The sequence below is a fragment of the Ostrinia furnacalis genome, unplaced genomic scaffold (assembly GCF_004193835.3).
Source record: "Ostrinia furnacalis isolate ACB-3 unplaced genomic scaffold, ASM419383v2 OfSCF0049, whole genome shotgun sequence".
Taxonomy (NCBI): Eukaryota; Metazoa; Arthropoda; class Insecta; order Lepidoptera; family Crambidae; genus Ostrinia; species Ostrinia furnacalis.
The window spans coordinates 23,988-49,388 of NW_021130288.1; the positions used below are offsets into that span (position 1 = coordinate 23,988).

The 25,401-nt window shown below is 35.2% G+C and overlaps 1 protein-coding gene across 1 annotated transcript; it reads left to right on the forward strand.

The window, feature by feature from the left end:
* The first annotated feature begins 2,327 nt into the window (after window positions 1–2,327).
* On the forward strand, window positions 2,328–4,704 carry Glo1 (Glyoxalase 1). The gene is made up of 3 exons (XM_028307254.1): window positions 2,328–2,576; window positions 3,421–3,531; window positions 4,389–4,704. Exons 1-3 carry the CDS (start codon window positions 2,359–2,361, stop codon window positions 4,507–4,509), a joined length of 450 nt encoding a protein of 149 aa, XP_028163055.1. The 5' UTR covers window positions 2,328–2,358; the 3' UTR covers window positions 4,510–4,704.
* Window positions 4,705–25,401: the final 20,697 nt, after the last annotated feature.

The window sequence follows — 25,401 nt, forward strand, 5'->3', positions numbered from 1 at the left end:
AATAAAAAATTGAAAGAAGCCTCCGGTACACTTTGTTAAAAGTAGACATGTATCAATATACACGAAAGAAAACTCAAAATTGGTTCACAAAGCCTTACTTGTATCATTTGGCACAAAATTATTTTCTTTTCTATACGTCGTAGAAACATACCGATTAGATACAAAAATAGCTAATTTTTCAGAGATTCACATTATGTTATAAAGTCAATTTTGATCTAAGTCGAGTTAGATCCCTTTTCACTGGGGGTACAGAACTGTAGAGTACACTTACTTACCTAGACATTTTTGCGGCATGGTAGGTATCCAAGAATACTTACCTATGTAATTTTATACTGTGCTGAATACGCGATAAATTACAGTTTTGCCACATTGACTCTAGTTTTTAAGAGAAAATGCTAAGAAAGTTTAAAATATCATGTTTTACCTAAGCTTGACTCATACCTAACAATTTAAACTTTGGTAACACAAATCATTGAAGTAGTTTGTAGTTTTGAATACCTAGTTTGGTCTTAAAGTTACTTAGAAACTCATTTCCTATGGCCTCTTGTTGTAACTTAATATTGCTCGGGACAATCCATAATAAAGTTTAGTGACAGTTGGCCGTCATAAAATACATACCTCTTTAATAAACCAAATAGTTCTAATTAATTGAGTGTCAAGTTTCATACTGTAATAGGCTAGGTATAATTCCAGTACAATTTTAAAGCTAAATTCTTGCAGCCGAAACGTCAAGCCGTGAGTACATGTAAGTCATATAAAAAAATTACACATTGAGACCTGTGTTTTTCTATTTTATTTTAAACTAGCTGACCCGGCGAACTTCGTACCGCCTTAGCGTAGAGATTTTCTTTATATTTATTTCTGTAAAAACCTTGTACAGAGTATTAGAAAACTACAAAAAAAAATCAGACAAATCGGTCAAGCCGTTTTCATGTTATGTCGTGACAACGGAAAACGGATTTCATTTTTATATATATATAGATAGATATAGATTCTTGTGCTTGGTAATGCCTATGAGACTGATTCTATACAAGACCAGCAAAATTGAACTAATGTTGGTCGCAAACAATTGGAAAATTTGTTCTACAATGTCTATGATTTTTGATTGGTCTGATAAAATGTTTTTAATAACGAAGACAGTTGGTACCAAGACAGAAAATGGTTCATAAATCAAAGCTAATTTAACCAGTTAATTATACTTTGTTTGTGAATACAAGTGATTGATAAAACCATTATCAAAAATAATGCTTTGTGTAATTTATTATTAAATAAATAAAACATTAACCGGATCACTACCAAACTTTATCTTTTTCTTGTGTTATCATAATACTGCCTGTTGCTGTTCGGTTCAATGATTAGATACATTTTTGCTGTTTATCATCATTCAATATTATTATCTTTAAGTCTGTTTTATTGTATGACTTGCTAGTTTATACTGGTTTTGTATTTTACGTTTTTTTTTTGAAGTTGCCTATTTGAAAAAAAATTCAATAAGTTTTTCCTAAGACCATAATAATTCTTCTTCGTCGTGTCCACAACAAACCTACAGTAATAAAATGCAAATAACCATAATAATAAAATAATGATGTCAGCCATAAAAATGTCATTAATATTAGTTTATCTATGTATACCACAGATAATATCTACTATCTATACTAATATTATAAATGCGAAAGTAACTCTGTCTGTATGTCTTGCTTTCACGCCTAAACCACTGAACCAATTTTGATGAAATTTGGCATAGAGATAGTTTGAGTCCCGGGAAAGGACATAGGATAGTGTTTGTCCCGGTTTTTGAAACAGGGACGCGCGCGATAAAGTTTTTCTGTGGTAGACAAAATTCCACGCGGGCGAAGCCGCGGGCGGAAAGCTAGTTATCTATATTTTATGTTCTATACACGTTTAAAGAGACACATGTGTTGATCCCTTTCCAGGTTGATAAGCATGCTATGACTATGAGCATGGGTTGAAACTTTTGAGTTTTGAGTGTATTCTTTTATTAATCTAAGTGTATTTACATAATATGGCTGCCACAGAATGCCAGCGTTATAGCGTCTAAAGCCCGGCCTGTGAGCACGCACGCTCGCACACTCACTGTCGCGACAGCAATATAATTACGCGCGAGCGATAAGGATGGGTAGCTTGGGGTCATTGGACAAAACTCTACGTGCTCACAGACCAGACTATAGAACCTAAAGCATAACACCATGCAGAGTGGCCATTTTGGTTCAAACTGGTGGGTTCAAATTGAACAATAAACTGTATGTACTTACACTGATGTTGTAGTGACTTGGATTTTGGATTAAATTTTTTTTTCTTTCTTTCTAAAGCTTATCATGCTTCTATTTCCAGGACTTCATGTTCCAACAAACGATGTACCGCATCAAAGACCCCAGGAAGTCGATTCCGTTCTACACCGGAGTGCTGGGCATGACTTTGCTGAAGCAACTCCACTTCCCAGAGATGAAGTTCTCTCTGTTCTTCATGGGCTACGAGAATCCGGCTGACGTGCCCCAGGATGAAGCTGTGAGGTCCGCCTGGGCGTTGACGAGGAAGGCTACGTTGGAACTTACGTAGTGAGTAACTCCTTGATATTTTCACCATTAAGTCATCATCATCCACTACCAATCGATTATAAAAAACTCATAAAACTATTGTCAGCCTCCTCCTTGGATCAACATGGAAAGCATTGGGGGAGGCCTATGTTCAGCAGTGGACGTCCTATGGCTGAAATGATGATGATGATGAAGTCACCATCAACAGGTTTTGTCTCTACTGTACATTTTGTCCACTGCTGAACATAGGCCTCCTCCAAAGATTTCCACAACGATCGTACGCCGCCTGCTTCCAGGACTAGATCGTCGGTCCACCGAGTGAGATGCATGCCTATACCAGTTCAAATCAGTAGTCGCCACAGGAGAACTTTTCTGCCCCATCGACCATCTGTTCTACTAGCTATGTGGCTCGTCCATTGCCACATACATTTTTCTCAAATCGAATTTCAGTTTTTGAAATGAAACAAAAGATGGAAGAGCAGTCGCCCGGCAAGTGAAAGGTCGTGGGTTCGAATATTGTCTGAGGCAGTTAGATTTTTTCAAGTCATTTTAAAAATTTTGAAACAAACTATCATCAAACCCAACTAAACCCACTAACACCCACTAACTAGGGTGATTGCTATAGTAATTGGCCTATACATAGTTATTGGCATATTGGATTGTTAATAAGTAAAAGACAAAAATATTTACTACATTGGACTGCATATTGCTCAGAAAAAAATATTTGTCTCTTTTCCTCTCTTAATAACTTCCATTAGGCTTGTTTCTTTTCATTTTAGGCAAGTTGGCCAATAAATATGTATTGGCTAATTACTATAGCGACGATGAACCAATTAATTAATACGTTTCTTCCATTTCTTTCCAGCAACTGGGGTACGGAGAGCGACGATTCCTGCTACCATAATGGCAACTCGGACCCGAGGGGCTTCGGCCATATTGGAATATGGGTACCTGACGTGGAAGCCGCTTGTGCTAGGTCAGTGATATTATCTATGCTTATCAAATGGTATCAATATTATTAGATTGATAAAACTTTATAAACAGACTAGCGCGTGGAGTTTCGTAAAATCTTTTCTTAGCGGATGCCTACGTCATAACATCTACCGGCATGCCAAATTTCAGCCCGATCCGTCCAGTGGTTTGGGCTGTGCGTTGATAGATCACTATGTCAGTCAGTCACCTTTGAGTTATATATATTTAGAAGATAACAAGTTTGTCGGCCGTTTGGTGTAGTGGTTCGGAACGGGACTACTATGCCGAAAGGTCCCGGGTTCGATTCCCGGCCGGGCAGATATTGAATTTTAATTTCTGTGATGGGTCTGGGTGGCACTATTACTTACTATGTTTAATATGTATGTATAGCATATTAATTGCTTACATTATGGTTGGACAGCGTGGGACGTCCACCCACAAGGTGGACCGATGACATCATAAAGGTAGCAGGGAAGCGCTGGACGCAGACCGCTAAAGCCTGGTCCGTGAGCACGTAGAATTTTGTCCAATGACCCCAAGCTACCCATCCTTATCGCCCGCGCGTAATTATGTTGCTGTCGCGCTCGCACACTCACTGCGGGCGCGCGTCGCATAGTCGCGACAGCAATATAATTACGCGCGAGCGATAAGGATGGGTAGCTTGGGGTCATTGGACAAAATTCTACATGCTCACGGACCAGGCTTTACCAATTGATCAACATGGAAAGCATTGGGGAAGCCTATGTTCAGCAGTGAACGTCCTATGGCTGAAATGATGATGATTGGGGCTGGATGGCGCTGTGTGAAATTGTCCAAAGTTATTTATTATTTATTTAAATAAACTATTTATCCAAACTCCAGGTTCGAGCAGCACGACGTGAAGTTTGTGAAAAAGCCGCAGGACGGCAAGATGCGAGGGCTGGCCTTCATCCAGGACCCCGACGGGTATTGGATCGAGATATTTACTTCCAACGTCGTCTAAACTCAAAAAACAGGTCTGTAATGTCAACTTTGCTAGTGTTGCCGGACTGTCGATAATTTGAGAGTCGATTCCATCGAAATTCAGATAAAGGTTTTTGCCTTCGCCTTCTTAGCAACAGCTAAAGGCCGGTCTGTGAGCACGTAGAATTTTGTCCAATGACCCCAAGCTACCCATCCTTATCGCTCGCGCGTAATTATATTGCTGTCGCGACTGTGCGACGGGCGCCCGCAGTGAGTGTGCGAGCGCGACAGCAACATAATTACGCGCGAGCGATAAGGATGGGTAGCTTGGGGTCATTGGACAAAATTCTACGTGCTCGCAGACCAGACTATAGTAGTTGTCTAAGTTTGAAAATAAAAACAGGTCTGTAATGTTCAGTTTGTTAGTGTTGCCCGACTATTGATAATTTGAGTGTCGATTCCATCGAAATACAGAAAAAGGTGACCGAGTTTATTCCGCCACTGCTTCTCAACACCACCCAGAGTGGTAGCTCTATTAGAGCGTGTATAAATGGACTAATATAAGGGACTTTTACACTAAAGAATGCTAATGTGCAAAGTTTAATAACCACATAGATTTTTTTGACTGTGTATTTCATGTCAACAGCAGTGAACAGCATAATAATTATACAATACAATAAATCATTGCTATCGATAATAATAAGAATTTTTCTAATATTAAAATGATTGTTTTTTGATTCTTTCGATGCTAGACAGTCTCCCCTTGATGGACTTTTTGTTTAGCGTCCAATTTTCTACAGTCACTTCAGATTTGAACTTTGGATTGAATGGCAACACCCACGTGATGTTACGGATCATTGACTGTGCCTATAAATGTATATTTTTGTTAAATATTCAGTTTGGATGAACCAAATTTAGATTTAACTAAAATAAAATGACAAAGTTCGAAATTGTATACATAAGTGATTCACGTACCTATATGTTTTTTGTTTAATTATTTATTACATTATCAAACAAGATGTAAAAGACAGTGGCAAAATCAGTTTAAATTCCATATTATTTTACACAATACATATTTTTTTTAAATATTGCTGAAAATTCAACTATGGTCTGAATCCAATATATTTTACCAAGCTGTCGCTTACATACTATGTAAATTTTATACATAATAATAACATGTATTATTTCTAATATCTAAGTGCAATTCTTTTGACAATTTTGTATATTTTGCTTTTGTATATTGTGATACAAATAATTTGTTTATATTCGTTTTGGTTCTTTATTTGTTATGAAAAAACCGTGTGCAATTATAAATAATAATAAAGTATATTTACCTAAATAGTCTCTAAGCATATTATTTGAAATAAAATGTTAAATTCGTTATAAATGTAATTTTGTTTTATTTTTACTTTAAACAAACATTTTTTATTACAACCTACTAATTATGTAAACATTATGGAAACAATAAACTATTGAGTATTGAATTATAAACGAATTTCTTACGATATTTCTCACTCTTTCACTCAAAAACTACTGAAGGTTTGATGAAACTACAGTATTATTGTTTATACATACAACAGACTTAGGCTATAATTTATAACTATCTGTGACAAACTGAATTTCACGCGAGCAAAGTCGCGGGCAAAAGCTAGTATTGTTTAATTCACATTGTGTTTTAAGCTCATAGCAGACTTATCAACTCGGAAAGGGATCAACATCGTATCGCCTTTCGCGCGCTGTCGAGGTGTTTACCGCTCGTACACAAACGATGCTTGCTTAAGTGAAGCAGCAAATCGAACGCACAGCGTTGAATTAAATAGAGCTCTGTGTTTGGTTCATGTGTGACCCTGTGCGTCCACGCGCACTGTGAGACCTCATAGTAATGTTTATGAATACGGGCGTAAGTTACGGTGTGGATAAGTGTGCGTTGCAGTATGGAGTTTCACACAAAGAATACTGACCGCCTCGATATGATACGGTTGTAACGATCCCTTTCCTTGTTGATAAATGTGCGACTTCCTTTAATCTACACGTAGATTTATTACTCGAGCATACAAATAAAGCAATGATTTGCTCTACTACGTTTACATACACAAATTATGTATCCAAACAAATTGACTGTATACAATATTTATAATCTAATTTTAGTCTATTACAAGTTTATTACACGCTTATGCATCTCACGCGTTCGCGCCATGCGAGTAATTTCGTGTTTACCACCATTTTGTATAAATAAAACGTTTTGTTAATTCTTTTCACTGAGCAAACATGGTGGTGCAGTGGCTTGGTGTTTTGATGTTGGCTTATTCGGTGAGTGCTTCTTTTGTATTTATAGGAAAGAAAGAAGAAAGGATATCTTATAATTTATAAGAAAACTGGAATATCTACCTAGATTTTTTGGGATTAGGTATAATGTAAATCATTAATTTTCCCATTGGAAAGGAAGGATTATTAAGTATATTCACGTCTTGTGAAAAAAGCTTCGTTTGAGACTTGAAACTAGACTATTAACGAACTTTATTAATTTCAATGATGAAATAGAGTAAATAAGTTTAGCGATTTCGACGCGTGATTACGAACTTATAAATCTATTTTTCTATGAAAGGGAGGACTTTTAATAAATTAAATTTTGTCCCGATGTTTATCTTTTAGGTATCTAGAGATTATAATTATTGTTATCTTTTTACAGGTCGCAAGTTCACAGCACGCTTCCAATTCTAAGGCCGATGTTATACACAGCAGCCATCATGTCAAACAACTATCAGAAATTGGCCAAACGAATAATGATGGAACACTGTTGTTAATAAAAGAACTCTTGAGCAGACGTGGTCTGGAACATAGAAATCACGATTCGACTGTACCGAAAAGAGTCAAAATCACTTACAGAAGAAGATCTACAAACAGTAATAAAGATAATACTGAAACTGATAATAGTAAACTTGGTACTGGTGTAAAGACCAAACATGAGTATTTGGAGCATCCTCTAGATTCTAAAGAAGCTGAATTACTTCCATTTCTGTTGGAATATTTAGACAAAAGTGATAAAGGCAATTCAGTCAAACTCCTAAAAGATACTAGACGTTCGGCTTTCAGTAATTATGATAAAAATCGTGAGGTCAGAACTGAAAATAAGAATGAGAAGGAAGATTTGGAAAAAAGTCATCAAAATCGACGCGGATGGAGTCTTGTGGTATGTATTCAATATTTTTTATCATCATCATCATTATTAATATCTAGTCTTTTAGTCTACTAACAGAATCACAAACCTCTAATTCACCAGAGGAGGAAAACGTAGTTAATGCCATCTTATTATTATTAGTAAATTTACTGTGGATCAAAATTTATCTTTTAAATTAATATGATTATTGATTCTTATTTGAACTTAATGTCAACAGATGCATTTTATTGAATCAAATTATAATTTCAGGTGGTAAATAACAAAAAACATAAAGCAAATGGACCAGATAACGATGTTATTAGTGCGATCCAATATGGCAATATCCACTCTGGGGAAGGAAAAAGTGATCTAATCACAGGAAATGAACCTTATACAAGATATCAGCAAAAAATTGTACCTTATAGGGGTTATGGTGATTATTATGGAGGAGGAAATAAAATTATGTACCATTTAGAACATAATAATGAAGATTCACATGATAAAGAAAACGTTGGATCAAGAACGGTATACCAGTTAGAACACAATGATAAACATTCAGGTCACGAAGAAAGTTTTGGGTCAAAAACATTTCAAAAACAAAAACTAGAGCCGTCGCAAGTTGAGGAACAAGTGAAGAAACTGTGTGCGAATGCCAAAACGAACCTTTTGGACTTTTGGAAAGTCGCTGCAGGTTACTTCGGCTTGGATAATAAAAACCTGAGTGATAAACAGAAGATGGATTTATTTCTAACAATTCTGAGATCAGTTGACGGTACGAAACAGGCTAAGACTCTTGGCTTGAAACCAGAAGAATCAAAACTGTCACCAATAGTACCAGTAACTGAAAATCCCGCAGATATTTATTGGTCAAATGATAACAAAGCAGAAAAACAGCAATACCAGGAACCACCAAACACAGGAGGATTTGAAGAAAAAGTCGTTTTTAAAGATCAGCAAGAACCAAACCAAAAAGAGTCTGGTTTATATGGATTAGATTCTCAAGATTTTTCGCTAGTAAATGAAGATGTACCAGTTAAACCTAATGCTGTTGTCGATGTGGTTTCAAAAGGTAAGCAAATTTTCAATAAAAAGGAAGAAGTCGACAGTAAAGAACATTCTTTAGATTTCAATCAATCTGAAGAATTAGAACGTGGCTTTGACCCTATATCAGAAAAAGAAGACTCGAATGAAACAGAAAAAACTACTTTGAAACCCGAGTTTGAATTAGACCAACAACATGATGATCGACGCACCGATGATGATGATGCATTAGTTCAAATTAATTATGATTCTAATATAGATGTAGATGTTGAAAAAAGCAAAGAATATGTCGCTACACTTAGTCCTAAATTAGGGACAGACGGTGGAAGTTCACAAATAAACAACGAAGATACTGAAAATGTTTCAGATGAAGTAACAGTTGGTCCATATATCCATAAGCATAACGATACATTACTGTCAAGTGAATCAAATGCATCTGTTTCTAAAGAACATGTATCATCTGATGATTCGTATGCTACTTCAGCGACAGAAAATAATAAGGATTTTGTAGAACAACCAAAACAAATCACTGATTCAGAAGATGTAATTAAAGAATTGACTAACTCAAAGCAACCTGATGAAGATAAAACTCCAAGCGAAGAAGTTGCTAATGCACATAAAGATCACGAATTCGAAATTTTCGGTTTAGAAGATTCTGAAGAGACATCTAAAGTAGGGAAACCTAATAAATTATCATTACTGCTCACACTACTAAAAGGACTACCTAAAGACAAAAGAGCTAGAATACTGTTACTGTTAAAAGCTCTAAAGGCAAAACATAAAGACGGTAATCAAGCAGAAAGTCTAGACGATATTACTGATGCAAATAATTCTACTGCAGAGTTGGAATCATTGTTAAAAGGCTTGAAAGGAGAACCTAAGGATAAATTAGCAGAAATATTGCTACATTTCATGGCGAAGAAAAAGGCACATCCTAAATTATTAGTCAAATATAAAGTAGCCTTAAAAAGTGATGGACAAGCTGAAGCTAATAACGATTTATCAGATCAAAGCGGGTCTGATGATTCTGACTCAAAAAATAATGATTCTGATGAAGTAAAACCTCGTCCGAAACTTCACCTAAAGTGGAATGTACATCTCAAATCTACAAATGACTTGAAAGGATTGCTTTTCCAAATAATCTCCAAGTTCAATCAACTCGGAATATCAGATGAAGCTTTGCAAGAAATAAATTCTGATCTTGATAAGGCTCTGACTGAAAACGATGACGTCAGTGACTGTCAAACCAAGGTACTTAACGAAAAAATTAATGAAATAAAGAAAGGTTTTCAAAAACTATTGAAACTAAGACAGGAAGGAGATGCGAGCAGTGAAAATGATCAATAAATTCAACAAATTATTTAGAATAACTGCATAAATTTTTTTATTGGTATTTTTGTACTCAATATTTATTTTCGTACTTATTTATTATTCGATATTTTTACTTTTTTAAGCTTATCTATGTTTTAGGTAACTACTATTAATATACAAGAATATTTTATAAATATATTTATCCCAACTTTTAAATCGTTAATTTTATTGTTTTTGAGTAGAGGGAGTAGAATCCAACCACCCCTATTCCTAGATGTCGTAAGACGAAATAATATGCGAATATTAGACCTCCCCAACAAGATTGTCCAACGTGAAAAGTACAGGACAAAATCCTCTAGTAAATTAGAGAGGGCCGTGTTCCTATAGTGGAGATCTTATAAATAATCTGATGATGATGATAAAGATGATGTAGGTAGGTACTGCTTTAGACATTCAAATCTGCGTAGACATAGAAAGAAGTAGCTGCCTAAAACAGACAATCGCTATCCCACCAAAAACATTCTGTAAAAAACTAGCCAAGTCTCGATAGAGCTGCTTGTTTATCTCTAAAAAGTAATGAAATCTAGACAAAGTCGTGCCAAGTCTATGGTTCCTTACTGCAATTTCTTTATTATTATAGTTAGTGTTGTGTGACTTGGCCGTTGAAGGGTACAAAACCAGGTGCTCCATGACACCATTGCACCAATCTGTCGCCAGAACCGCTACCCATTGACGATGGAAAATTGCCACTTGGAAAACGTTGATTCAATAATCAGTCAAGTAGGCTTGATAAAGCTGCGTATTTCAATAATACTTATGTATGATTATCTTATAAAGATTGTTCAACGGCCAAGTCACAAAACATTAACTATAATAATAAAGAAATTGCAGTAAGGAACCATAGACTTGGCACGACTTTGTCTAGATTTCATTACTTTTTAGAGATAAACAAGCAGCTCTATCGAGACTTGGCTAGTTTTTTACAGAATGTTTTTGGTGGGATTACAAGGTGCTTCGACCTGGTTTCGCATTGTGAAGACATTTTATTACTTCCGTGCGGTACCAGGTCTAAAAACCGGGTATTAAGGTAGGTACATCATTGGATTCTATTTTAAGAATACATCATAGATATATATTCATCACTTTCCTACACCGGACCCAATTGAAGTTATACCTTTCGCACGACAAGGAAGACTATAATTTTCTTAGCCGCACGGTAAGCGAGACGTACACAAGGTCTATAGACCTGGTTTCGCACTCAACGTGTTAAGCACTATTATTATAATAATAAGTAACTATCACTAAAATATCCAAAGTCTGACTGATCCAATGCTTGGCAGTTTTAACAGTTAAACAAGTACAGTGTCCAAACCAAGTAATGAGACGTGTTGTTAGCCATCTTATCTGTTTACAACGAGATGCGACTTGTGTATCGTTTTGTAGCGTCGTGTAGCGCCGTGTAGCGCCGTGTAGCGTAGTGTAGCGTAGCGTCGCGTTAATCGCTGACGCAGGACGTTGTGAATGATGGAGCAAAGTGCTTACATACTGATAGTTTACTTAAGTAAGTATTTATCAATAAGATTTCTCGCTCTCAAAACTCAAGTTTATCCTGCAACTTCATGATTAGGAGAGAGATTATGATGATGATTTCACGACTCTAATTTACCAGATGTTAATGAAGGAGGAGGAAATTACACAAATTTTATTATAACCGTGGATTATCCACTACTTCCTTAAGGAAGACTCCTCATTTCTAAAGAAGGATTCGAGAATTCAACAACAATAAGGAAACATCAGCAAGATTAAGGTTATTTTATATTTAACCTTATTCCTAATTGTTTGCAGAGCTGAAAAGCAAATGAACTACGAGTAAAGTTAGACGTAAGTCTGTCATCATCATCATCAATGATTTTCATATCGCCCGGTTGGTAACGGCTTGCATCCTGCTACCTTCCTGCTACACGTAATTAATAATAAATTAAAATTTTCCTGGTACAACTTATGAACTTGAAAATATTTTCCATACAAAATTTACAAGCTTTTTGCATGCAGTTTCTGACTTATTTTTCCAGTATTTACAAATAAAATAGTTTGCAATTTATTGAATGATCTAAGAACAATAACCTCATGCAACTGGCTTATTACAGCGGCCTGTTTGTCCACTCTTGCGCAAATAATCTGTTCTGATTTATAATCTGTTAGGCATGACGTCAGATATCCTTTATTCATTAACGTTTTAACAACTTTGAGGAATTCATTAATTAAACGATCAATCAATGTTAATAATAAAAACAATAGCGAGAATTAGAATTTAGTGTAGAAAATTAAATCTTTTTATTTTAATAATTTACACAAAATAATCAAATGAAGCGTCTCTTTGTACTATCAACATTCTTTTCACGAAATAGTTAAGGTACTACATATTTTATACAGGGTGTTAGGTAAATGGGTATATGAGCCGACACTAGCCCATGTTAACATGGGCATATAAATGGTATGGTGAAGTCAGAAATTTCATATCATCATTTTAATTTTTTTAATTTTCATATAAAAGAAATTTAATAAAATCCGATTTGTATGAAAAATAAAATAATTAAAATGAAGATATCAATTTTTTGCCTTCACCATACCATTTATATGACCATGTTAACATGGGCTAGTGTCGGCTCATATACCCATTTACCTAACACCCTGTATACAAGAGCATTTTTTATCATTTTTGTCTTTCTGTTTGTTGTGGCTAATTTCCAAAATAACTGGACGATTTTGATGACCTCATCTAGAAGATAGATATCTAAGAAGTCTAACTTAAAAGGGATAGAGCCAAGGGATAGAGAGATGCGTCGGTGTTTTCTTATGTTGATGGAGTTGCTGGGCTGAAAAATGTTATACATATGTAGATGCTTACTTTGCCGTAGAAAATTTCTATGAGCGAAGGATATTTTCGAATTTCTCTCCTGTGCTTTTAGACTATAGAAACTTATTGTACAGTTTGATTCGATGAAATTGCACATTAACTTAGAAGCGAAGCGATCGCTGAGTTCATACAAAAAATTATAACGCTCGCATTCACAAATATTACCTACTATGAGGTCTCACAGTGCGCGTGGACGCGCAGGATGACACACGAACCAATCATAAAGCTCTATTCAACGCTGTGCGTTCGATTTGCTGCTTCACTTAAGCAAGCATCGTTTGTGAATACGGGCGTAAAGTACCTAAACAAGAAATTTATCAAAATCTAGTATAGATTTAGCGCTGATCAGTCTCCAAGATACGTTATGTATTTTAAGCAATTTATCAAAATATACCTATAGATTTCGATTCGATATCCCATGTTGTATGGTAGTGTAACACAATATTTCGCTACATCGGAAGTATGTCAAGGATCCGTTGATAATGACCGCAGTGGCGTGCGTCTCCATTGTTGTAAAATTACAGCTTCTTTCTTACTCTATTACGTAATAAGCGAAGTTATATGCCATTGTAATGGATTAATAGGCATTATGTAAGTGTGATGTTTGATTTTGCCGGACTTACAACTATTTGACAACTAGGTATGTATAGATGACCCACGCTGAACTGTCCCGCCAAACTCAATGACAGGGGGGCGCTACCATCGTTCAACTTTATGGTTTCCAACATGGCAAAAATCGGAACCAGCGATTCGGTATTGACGGTGGCGCCCCGCTGTCAATGTCATCGATAGGACAGTTCAGTATTTTGGAACTATAATGTAATAGACTAAGAGCTAGTGAACGCCAGACCCACGTCATTTTATAAAAGTTGAAAGTTTGTCAGCGTATGCTCCCAATATAGTTTATAATGTTGGTGAATTATGAAGTTTGGGTCATCGTGGTTTTGGCAGCTACCCTAAAAAAACTGTCTGGCATGGAGTTGGAACTGTCAAAACTGTCTGGCTGTTGGGAAAACTACTTCTAATGATTAGAATTAGGTATATCTTATATTGGGAGCATATGCTGGCAAACTTTCAGCTTTTATAAAATGACACAGGTCTGGCGTTCACTAGCTCTTAGTTTTAAAAAAAAACCTTTACCTGTTATTAATTTTTTAGCGTTTAGAGTCGCATATTATTATTATTATATTATTATTATTTTCGGTTTACACTTTTGTGTCTCAGCTCATGGCTGGTATCAGAGGAGAACACGGGCCTAAGCCAAGTGCAATCCCGATTCAATATTTTTACCTAATTTAAATTATTATGTTGCTGCGTTTGTGCTGGTGGTAGCTGTCTTAATTGGTTAGGGGTTTTATTATTTATAATTTTCAAACCTTTACCTGCTCAAACGTAACTTCTGGTTCCAGCACAGTAGAGTCATGCACTTCTCATGATGATGAGATGAGATTAAGGGAAAAATATGCGTAAAAAAATCAAGCGACCTCAACCCGTCTGGCTAGCATGGGGAGAGTTAGCTGAATCGTATAGATCCTGGCTTCGAAGTCGCAGAAGTGGGAACGAGAGTTAGAAACAGTTCCGTGCCCCTTTGACACAACGGGACTATTCCCACCTCTTGTTCCCACCGCTGCATCTCCTGTGTAGCCAGGATCTACAGCTTGACAGCTAATAAGGTCAATTTTGTCCCACTTTTTTGTTCTGTTTTGATTTGCTGCTTCACTTAAGCAAGCATCGTTTGTGAATACGGGCGTAAGTATTAAAGATATCTCGGTAAATATACACCTGATGCTACATTGTAAGTATGATTAAAGCGACCGGATTTTTCCGTTTAGCATTTAATTAAAACATTTATAAACGAGTTATTGTAATGATAGATTTATTTATTGGATTTCCTTTGGTTCATAATTATATACGTGAAGTAATTACCAGGTTTCTACGGCAAATACAAAATGTAGGTACCGTTTCGTTCTAATATTCATTGTTTATTTAAATGGAGTACTTTTAGCCTAGTAATTAAGATTGGTAAGGGGCCAAATGATAGTGTCATATTATAGAGTTCAAGATAGTGAGTTTCTGAGTTCAGGATTCTAGTGGAACAAAGTTGTTTTGTTCAGACTGAAATAAGAGAAATTCGTCCACCATTTCTTTTCAACATCAGCTGATGTTGTTCTGAAATAGTTGTAGGGAAAAATTCTTTGGATGGTGAACCCTGATATTCTGAAAATGACCCATTTAAACAATTAGTAGTTTTCACTGGTGGAACACTTGTATACCTTTTTCATTACTTCGAACTGTATTTCTCCTGCATACATGGAGTTAGTAGACCAGTAAGTACATTACTTACTTATTAATACCTTCCCAACCTGTCTGACCAGCGTGGGGTGTTTAATCCCTGTCCTCTAGTCAGGGCCGTCTTTAGCCTACAGGGGCCCTGGGCACATAAGAATCAAGGGAGGCCTTTCTTGTCTGGAAAAAGATCTTTTATGAGAACAGGCCCTGGGCAAAGAGGGCCTGCCTCTAGTTACTTACTTTTTGTAAGTTAAAGAGGGTCGTGTCGTGGAGAAGGACTAAATTGACCTGTAGGACTAAGATGCGCGCCGTGATAACTTTTATCGACGTCAAAATGTATGGGCAAAATCGATAAAAGGGCGTGATAACCGCTTATCGGGTGAAGTAGTTATTTAGGATACTATTACTCACTCAACTACATCAAGCTAATGGGTGTTGACCTCTAGTAGATGCCATAATATCATGGTTTCCTTGTCCCTTGTGACAATGAATAATGGCATTTTAGCATTCTTTGTAAGGTAATTAAAGTAATTGCATAAATTACATGTAAATAGGTGGATGGATTTTACATTGCATGATTGTGTGACGGCGAATGCGAATATTTTTGTCTACGAACCGGTAGACACCTAGTAATTTAAAATGCGGAAATCTTGAACTGTCTAAGGCACCTAACACCTTAGGTATAAATGCGGACATAATACTGCGGGCTTGAGACGTTTTGATAACTTAATATCCACTGAACGAATTTTGATTCTTGAGCACAGAAATGGACCTTAAATAATAGTTTGTTATGTTCTAAAAAGGTAAAAAGTTGGTGAAATTAAAAAAAAATTGAAATAGGATATGACAGATAGACATGACTGGGTTGCACCATCTTACTTGAGCTTTAACAAACGTCAAAAAGCTGTTCAACTCCAGACAAAAAGCACCGGTTATCGTTTTAGTTACCGTTAAAGTTATGTGTTGCAACTCAGCCTAATCTCAGAATAAAGAAAATACTTATTAATAGATTCTGGAGTGGAGGTCGCGTACCGGAAAACGCAGCGTGGGACGTCCACCCACAAGGTGGACCGACGACATCATAAAGGTAGCAGGAAAGCGCTGGACGCAAGCCGCTACCAACCGGGTAACATGGAAAGCATTGGAGGAGGCCTATGTTCAGCAGTGGACGTCCTATGGCTGAGATGATGATGATGATGATTAAAAGATTTATTTAAATGACACATCCCATGTTTATCGAATACAAATTGACAAATACAAAGAAAAACATTGCTCTTTATTATGTAGAGTCAGAGATAGTCAAAACGTGAATAAACCCATAGTAAAAGTAAAATTAATATCTTTATGACGTCATAATTACCGTTATGTTTCTACTGTTCTTTCCTGCGATACAACGGTGATACGGTATTCGTTGTATGACCTTGACCCATCTGATTAGCATCTGCTATTGATAAAGCGCGAAGGTTTCATAATGACATAATACCAAATACGTGTTCATTAGAAGGTTATTAACATGAAATTACAAATATATGGTTTTAGTATGAATGAAACAGTAAATGATAAAGGTGTGACGTTTTCATACGAAAATACTGCCCAGTTTAAAAAACTTTTTGTTTTTATAAGCCTAACGCCAGAGCTTTTCTTAAGTTTTATCATTGATACTACGACTTTTAATGGCGGACAAGCTACACAGGAGTTGCAATGGTGGGATTCAAAACTGTGGGAAGTGGGAACTAGTGGTGAGAATAGTCCCGTGTTTGCCTTTGACACTTTCTGCGATCTCTATTGGTTGAATTTATTTGTCTATATTTTATCCACTAGCTAACTTATGGATTAATTACGACGACGAAACAGACTATGGTTAAAACCTTGTCATAAACCCATAAAGGTTGACTTAAAGCTATTAATGTTTAACTTAAAACATCTAACAGAAATAAACAAAAACAGTTCCATCCTTCCTGCTCTATAAAAAACGATACAACTTATTTTCAAGGAAGTGAGCCTATTCGTCACCAAATCAGAACACTTAATGACGTCATACTTTATATTAATTACAAGTAAATGAGAGCTAATAAATATTTATTTGGCAACAATTATTGTGTAGGAAGTTAATCGTGATAGGTATAATTATATTCCATAAATATGGATAAATCGTTTATATTTGCATGTAAACAAAGCAGGTCGTGACTTGGTAGCCTACCCTGTCTACCTAGTAATAAAAATTAAATATACTAACAAAACTAAGCTTTATTTAAAAGTCCTTTTACCTGCCACATTTTACTCAATCATTTAGGTACCTAAATTAAAAGCTCTGCCATGTGAGTTCACAGAATAGAATGATCGCCTTTTGTATCGCGTTTTTTTGTGTGCAATAAAGATTATAAAGAAATAATAAAATAAAATATACATTATTTATATTCCTGGATTCGGCCGAGCCGAAAGACGTGGGCAGGCCTCTCACTAGGTAGACCGACGATCTGGTGAAGGTCGCGGGAGGTGCCTGGATGCGAGCGGCGCAGGACCGGTCTTTGTGGAAATCCTTGGGGGAGGCCTTTATCCAGCAAACGAACAAACTAACGATTCCTGGATTATCCCTTTCAGCACAGAATAAGACGAAAGTGCGTTCGACTTTGAAAAAATCTAGTGAATTGGTAAATCAATTTTACCGCGCCAAGACGCTTCCGATCGATCGTACGGTTCGATATATTTGCTATTTTTCATACCAAAACTTTCAATGGCGTTCAGTCGGTGCTGTGTTGAGTGACAAAGATGGACGTGTACCTGACTACGGGGGGCGTGAAAAGTATTAATTTATTTAAATTATTTCTTTTGTGGATTTCAATGAATTTTGTGCGTATTAATTTAAATTATATCCTTAAAAAATATAATTCGCTTTGATTTTATAAAAAGTTAGATGAAGCCGAGTACCAGGTACTCCTAAAGTTCTACAGCACGAGCGTGCATGTCGGGACGATGTTTGAATTTTTGATAATGTAAGTAATGGAAACCTTTCGAATCTTTTAAAGGCCTGAACATCAGATTTACTCTAGAATAAACTCAAGAATGTCTCCGAGACACATAACCACCAAATAGTACAAATCCGCTGTAGAAAATACAGCCACCAGTGAAAATATCGAGAGGATACCAGGATTCTAGTACCAATAGATGAACCAAAATGATCCCTTTTATGAAAATATCTAACCCCATGTGTTATTGAATAATAGCCTCGACATCTGGGATTAAAAAAAATAAGTTATTATTAAAAACGAAGGCTCATGTTCAATTTTAAGATGCTACTACCCCCAAAATACAGGTTTTGACAGAGTTCTAGGTTAGGGCCATGAGCTATTTTTGATTTTTTTTGCAGAAATTAGTATCTAATTACAATATCATGTCTTTATGAAGAATAATAAAGCTCGTTATATCTAAAATGTCTTTTTTTAATTAGTTTAAATTGTAATTGTAATGAAATAGCTATTCATAGGTTCATGACGGATTGATACGATCGTGCGGGGGGGTTTAGGGGGGTTAAAGCCACCCCCTGATTTTTTTCGCTATTTTTCTCTATTTACTAAGATCCTAAAGACCCCAGAAACTAACGCGATTTTTTAGAAATCGTCAAATTTTTCTCTCGTGCTGAAAGGGTTATGTAAATTCCAGACGCCTTAAAGGTTAAATTGTGTTATTTTTTGTTAATTATATTCTGAAATATAGTAAATAGGTAGATACAGTCAAGTTATGGAGGTGTAGTACCACAGTACGAGTAGTACATACCTATGTAGTTGCTACTTGAAATATAAAATTGACTACACAAGAGGCTGCGAGTGCGACCTATCAGAACTGATCGCAGATAAAAAATAGAATAAATAAATGAATACGTCAATACATACATATTTTATTACATTCCTGTAATATGTAATTATGTAAATTCCAGAGTGCATCCAACGTAAAGGTTAAAATGCATTATTTTTCCTCAATTTTAGCAAATATTTCAGCAAGTTACAAGCACATCGGACTATCCACATTTTCGTTGCAAATTCAACTTTAATACGACTACATAAGCACTGTTAAAGTTGACGTGCTTGTACATTAAAAACTAAGGCGACAAAACCTTGAACTTCATCTGGACCTAAAAGTGAGAGGAGGACGGCGTCATACGCAAGTGCGTAATTCAGTTCAATTAGTTTTAATCTTGATACTAATTATTTAAATTGACCGTTCATTTTATTTGTCCTTGAACAGTGACAAGAAATTGAAAACTACAATAATTAGTTTACAAGTTTGTTAGTAAAAATCTATAAGTACGAATTGTTAGTAAGAATCTTTGTCGGGATAATTAAATCTACCAGTATGGTTCGATTATTGCTGAGCTGTTTTTTGTAATTTAAATATGAAATTAAGATAAATGACTAATCTCTAACTAAATTTTCATTGTTTATCTATTTCATAAATCTGATTTTCTCATAATTTTTCTGGAAGACAGCTTTTCGTAGAGATAAAGTCGCTTAAATTGTGCCTTATTTCTTCAGATTATTATTAGTTTAAAATATTTATCGAATAAATAGGTAATAAAAACGTTTTCAGACAACTTCATTAAAAGTTATCTCAATTAATCATCCCGTAAAATCGAGAACAGATTAAACAATTACTTTGCTAATTAGAACCTTCTTAATTAAAGATGAGATTACTGAGATACAAGACTGGAAGCCTCGTTAAAAATGTGTAATCACTAGAATTAAGTTTGTCGTTCAGCTGAAACCTTTTATCGTTAACAAGGATTTTTTAGTTCGTTGCAAATGCAATTTTCTCGAAAAATTACAATCAAATGTAGAGTCACACACAATTAATATTTAGATTTATTAGATTATACATTTTATTACAAAATATCACTTTATAATAAACTTATGATGTCACAAGCACATGTTTTCACAGTAGGTTGGTGTGGTATTGATACGTTTTTTTTTCACTAAAGAGGAAAATCATTTTGTTAACTTTTTTTTTCGTTTATCTGTTGTGATAGGGATAGAGACATGCGACTTTTGGTTTTACAAAAGTAATACGATAGAGAATAATACAAAATAATTAAAACCACCTGTTATAGGGGCATTTTTTAGAGAAATTTATCAAATAACCAAGCAGATTTTTTTCAAAAAGTATAATTTTTTATTATTTGTTGGCATTTTCTGGGTATTGTATGTATTTTTTTAGTATCGCCTGTTATTTAGCATTATATTACTGTTTTTATTTTATCAAGATATACCTCTTGGTTTAAAAGTTATTACGTTTTCTTTACAAGAAGTAATTGGAAGAAAAAAAAAACCCTTTTTTAGTGATAACAATAGGTCTAGATTTACCTATTTTCATATGTGCACTTTATCGTGACTCACACTGTATTTTAACAAGTCTCAAAATCTTCTCCCGTATTTATTGGATGGAGCATTCCACGCGAAGCGGACAGGTAAAAAAAGTCGATGTTTCCGATTTCAGTAATATTTGAGTATGTTCTACCTATACATATTATTGATACGTGTACCAAATATTTTTCTAATATAATGACTAGTTTAAGAGTTATGGGTCTTCGAAGTTTTCGACAACCGGTTGGCATGCAGTACTTCAAAGCCGATTATGGAGTCATAAAATTATATATTAAAATAATTAAACCACGGGATTTATTACTTCATTTACCGTGCTTTTTAACTGTATTTTTGGAAACAAAAAAAAATTTATTTTTTCCTAAAAAAAATGCAAATTAATTTTTTTTCCTTGATTTTCACAAAGTTCGACCCTTTCGATTTTTTTAATTTTTTTTATTTAAATAGCTAATATTGTGTAGAACATTCATGCCAACTTTCAAAGTGGGCGTGGAAGTGGATTCGGAGCTAGACTGAAAATACTGCCGAAGGGTGGCGTCCAGCGCCGCGCCGTCGCGCTGCCGCGCCTGAAGCCCGCCGCCTGTGCGCGTTTAGTGAAACTGACAAGCAAATAAAATCACTTTTGACGGAATGTTTTTTAGATTTTTAATAACACCAATACATTTTTAGTACCTATTAAATACTAAAAAATAAGTTATGGCCAGGCTTGTTCTTACTCGGACACTGAAAGGATCGCTCCGAACTCCGAAAATCGGTCAAATGAACTAGTTCGGTCTTCTAGTACTATTAATTAGCACATTTTAGTACACTGATTCTATTAGGTAGATCGAACGAAAAAAGTCTTTATTCATATGCATTTATGGTCCAATATCGAAAAATACTCGCTACACACTCACAGAGCCGAATCCATCTCGCTCGCGCGCGGTTGTCACCAATTTCACGTCTCGTTCACACCTATTCATTAGTGATCGGCTGTACTAAAGTGAACTAAAAGACCGATTTGAACGACCAAGACGGAATAGTTCGTTCTCGTTCACTTAATTAAAGGAATTGCTTCCTATTAGTACATAGTACATGTACTACACAAGCCTAGTTATGGCGTATCCGCACATGCCGGGCGGCACGGCCGGTTCGGTTCGGTTCTGGGTATTAGTCCTGACCTAAATTAACTGGTGGATCTATTAATCCGGTCCACAATATCTTCTAATTACCAATAATTTACGACCTTTCAAAAGACTAGATAGAATGAAAGGTCTAGTATTCATTATATCTAAAAATTATTATGAGCCACTTAATTTCATAGGAATAGGATGAAAGCACTGACGACCGTCTGCCTCCCACATAATCGCCTTTTGTAACTCGAAAGGTATAAAAATAACAGCTCATTCTATTTTTGTTAGGAAATATTCACAGTTACGAGTAATGTAATTTATTTTTCACGATACGGAAAAACGCAACTTTATTTACTACTACTACTTTATTTTATAACGTATTTTAGTATTTAATAGGTATTAAAAATGTCTTGGTGTTATTAAAAATCTACAAAACATTCCGTCAAAAGTGATTTTATTTGCTTGTCAGTTTCACTAAACGCGCACAGGCGGCGGGCTTCAGGCGCGGCAGCGCGACGGCGCGGCGCTGGACGCCACCCTTCGGCAGTATTTTCAGTCTAGCTCCGAATCCACTTCCACGCCCACTTTGAAAGTTGGCATGAATGTTCTACACAATATTAGCTATTTAAATAAAAAAAATTAAAAAAATCGAAAGGGTCGAACTTTGTGAAAATCAAGGAAAAAAAATTAATTTGCATTTATTTAAGGAAAAAATAAATTTTTTTTCGTTTCCAAAAATACAGTTAAAAAGCACGGTAAATGAAGTAATAAATCCCGTGGTTTAATTATTTTAATATATAATTTTATGACTCCATAATCGGCTTTGAAGTACTGCATGCCAACCGGTTGTCGAAAACTTCGAAGACCCATAACTCTTAAACTAGTCATTATATTAGAAAAATATTTGGTACACGTATAAATAATATGTATAGGTAGAACATACTCAAATATTACTGAAATCGGAAACATCGACTTTTTTTACCTGCCCGCTTCGCGTGGAATGCCCCGGATGTGAAATTATGTCGTTGGTGTATCTTTTTTGATAAAATAAAATTATGAATTGACATTACTGACTCATTGCTGCATAAACCATGCCGTACGCTATATTGTTACGGATATTGACCCGTACTCGTACAACTTGTTTCTCAGTTCAGCCTGCAGTTTATTTCACCATTATTGTGCGTATGGACTTCTTATTTACGTCAACAGCATAAAACAATAAATAAAACTCGTTAAATTCTGTAAAAAGTCTTGAAAAACCCAACAGTTTTTGCTTAAGGAGTTAAGCTACTATTATGGAAGCAATAAACGTATTGAGTATTGAGCAACTATTCATCCTCAGAAAGTGTTGTATTCCTGAATTAAATGTAACCCTTCACGATCGTGCCAAAGTGATCTCTAGTTTTTTTTCAAATATGTTATTATAATGTATTTTTTTAAATATTAAATTTTAAATACACTTGGTTTTAATTAATAAATAAGATTAGAAGATAGCAGTGGTAGTTTTTAAACAGAACGTTTAAAAAGTCTAATAAAAAAAAGAACTTTTAGCACTTTATAAAACATTTTTCAAAGACTGATATCGCGTGATAGTAAATAATAGGTAGTCAATTACACAAGATAGGTATTACACAAGATGTTGTTTGTTTATCAGGAATTAACTATTTTAAAACACAGATTAGACCTATTTATTTAGGTCATGAAAATAGTTCAGCTGTAGCATGAAAATAGTTCAGCTGTAGCGGACTACAGCTGAACTATTTTCATGACCTAAATAAATGCCCGCATGGATAATTGGATATTACCTATATGTCCCAAGTAACATTTTACTCCATTTAAGAGTTCAATAGTCGTTCACATGTACTCCACAAGCTGTGTATGTCAGCTGTATACGAGCTGTATAGCTTGCTATAATGCTTTTATAGAACCAGTTTGGGCACAAATTAGACAGCTTTAAGTTCACTATGGCTGTACATTAGCAGTATAATAGCATTATAATAGCAGTTTAAATAGTAACATCGTACTTAAGGCTGACTTACGGCACTATATGGGACGCAGTGTGAACCATACAACGTACGTGAGGACAATAAAGAGTAACAAGTGGCTAAATGCACAGCTTTCAAAGTTATAAAGTCCGACAAAAGTACTCCAATGCTACATAAAGTTCACGTGTGTCCTAAATTATTTCCACATTTTAATATTAGTTTGGTATTTGTACGTGAGTGCCAAGAGGAAACAACTCGGGCGGATAATATAATCATTTATGCAAATAATAACACGGGTTTTAAATACTTAATAATGTTAATGCCATTGGGAATGCAACTTTATCGTGAAATGTATACATATTTACAGCTAAAATATTTACGCGCCTCTGTAAAAACGCGATATTCATTTTAAAATATTTAAAACTGGCTGAGAGGAAATCTACAATTTTCAGTTTTTGATATTGTATTGGCATTATAATTATACTACGGTAATTAATTATAACATGAAACCAAAACTCAATCGCTCTATCTGCGAATTTTGTGATAAATCTGCATTAATTTTGGAGATTTATTTGGTAAATATTTTAGGTTATGTAGAACAAAATGGTGGAAATGAAATACGGCTATGTGAACTGTTATAACTCCAATTTAATGCGGTGAGCGTATATTAGGTTCACATGTGTTCTGTTAGAATGCTGTTATCTATATTAAGTTCCACATTTGTACCACTACAGCGCTAATGTCTATAAATTTATTCTAATGTGAACTTATGTACAGCTTTAAGATGTACCTAGTTCAGGTCAATTGTGTATCTTTAATTCTTTCAAATACTGAAATTTTAGAGATCCGCAATAAAAATTATTAATGTCCGTTAAATCGCCTAGCCCAGGTACTAATAGTCAAGTATGAATACCTAAAGCATCAGACGGTAGTGTTCCCGGTTTAAATTCGTTTATTATGCCTGACAATTTATTCAAAGCGGAATGAGGAATACGATTTTCAATAGCCCATGTTCTTATTTTTTTGCTAAAGGTTAAATAATTGTCTAAATCAAAATTGTATTCACTATCACTAGAACTGCAATCATCACACTCTGATATCTGTATATTTTGAAGGGAACTTTCAGGTTCAGGCATAATATTTTCCTCTGCATCATGTACAGAACCACCATAAATACAACTAAAAACAGGCTTGGGGAAAAGTGTAATAGAATATCACATTCACATTCATTTTCAGCTTAAAGCAAATAAGAGTAGTACTTGTGGACAAATAAACTGCTATTGATGTTAATGGACAACACATATAGTCCTTTTAACAGCCTACAGTGCACATGCGAACCATTGAAACACTTTTGTACAGATAGTAAAAAAAGGTTATTTTATTAACACAAACAAGTCCTACTACAGCTACTAGCTGTATAACAGTCTAAAACAAGTAAACATAACAGCCTTTGGCTTTATAAATGACCACGTGTGTTCTATTAAAATGCTAGCTCTATAACATCGTACAAGTAGGCCGTTAAACAGCGGTTGCCGTATCTCTACCCTCCTATAATGCTCTTAGTCAGACGGCTGACTAAAGGATAGTTGTTAGAGTATTATAACACCAACAATCGTATAAAAGTATAACTCTACACTAGTCTACACTCCTATAAGTCCCTTAGACAGGTATAGGTGTAATTAATTGCAATAATACAGCTTATACATCACGAGTGAACTGTACTAATGCTTTAAGTACACATTGGAACT

Bases quoted from the DNA above. Each gene is read 5' to 3' on its own strand.
- Glo1 (XM_028307254.1), top strand. From the start codon at position 2,359: ATGTTCCAACAAACGATGTACCGCATCAAAGACCCCAGGAAGTCGATT. The intron at 2,577-3,420 runs GTGAGTAACTCC...ATTTCTTTCCAG, and splicing joins GCTACGTTGGAACTTACGTA to CAACTGGGGTACGGAGAGCG. The intron at 3,532-4,388 runs GTCAGTGATATT...TCCAAACTCCAG, and splicing joins GTGGAAGCCGCTTGTGCTAG to GTTCGAGCAGCACGACGTGA.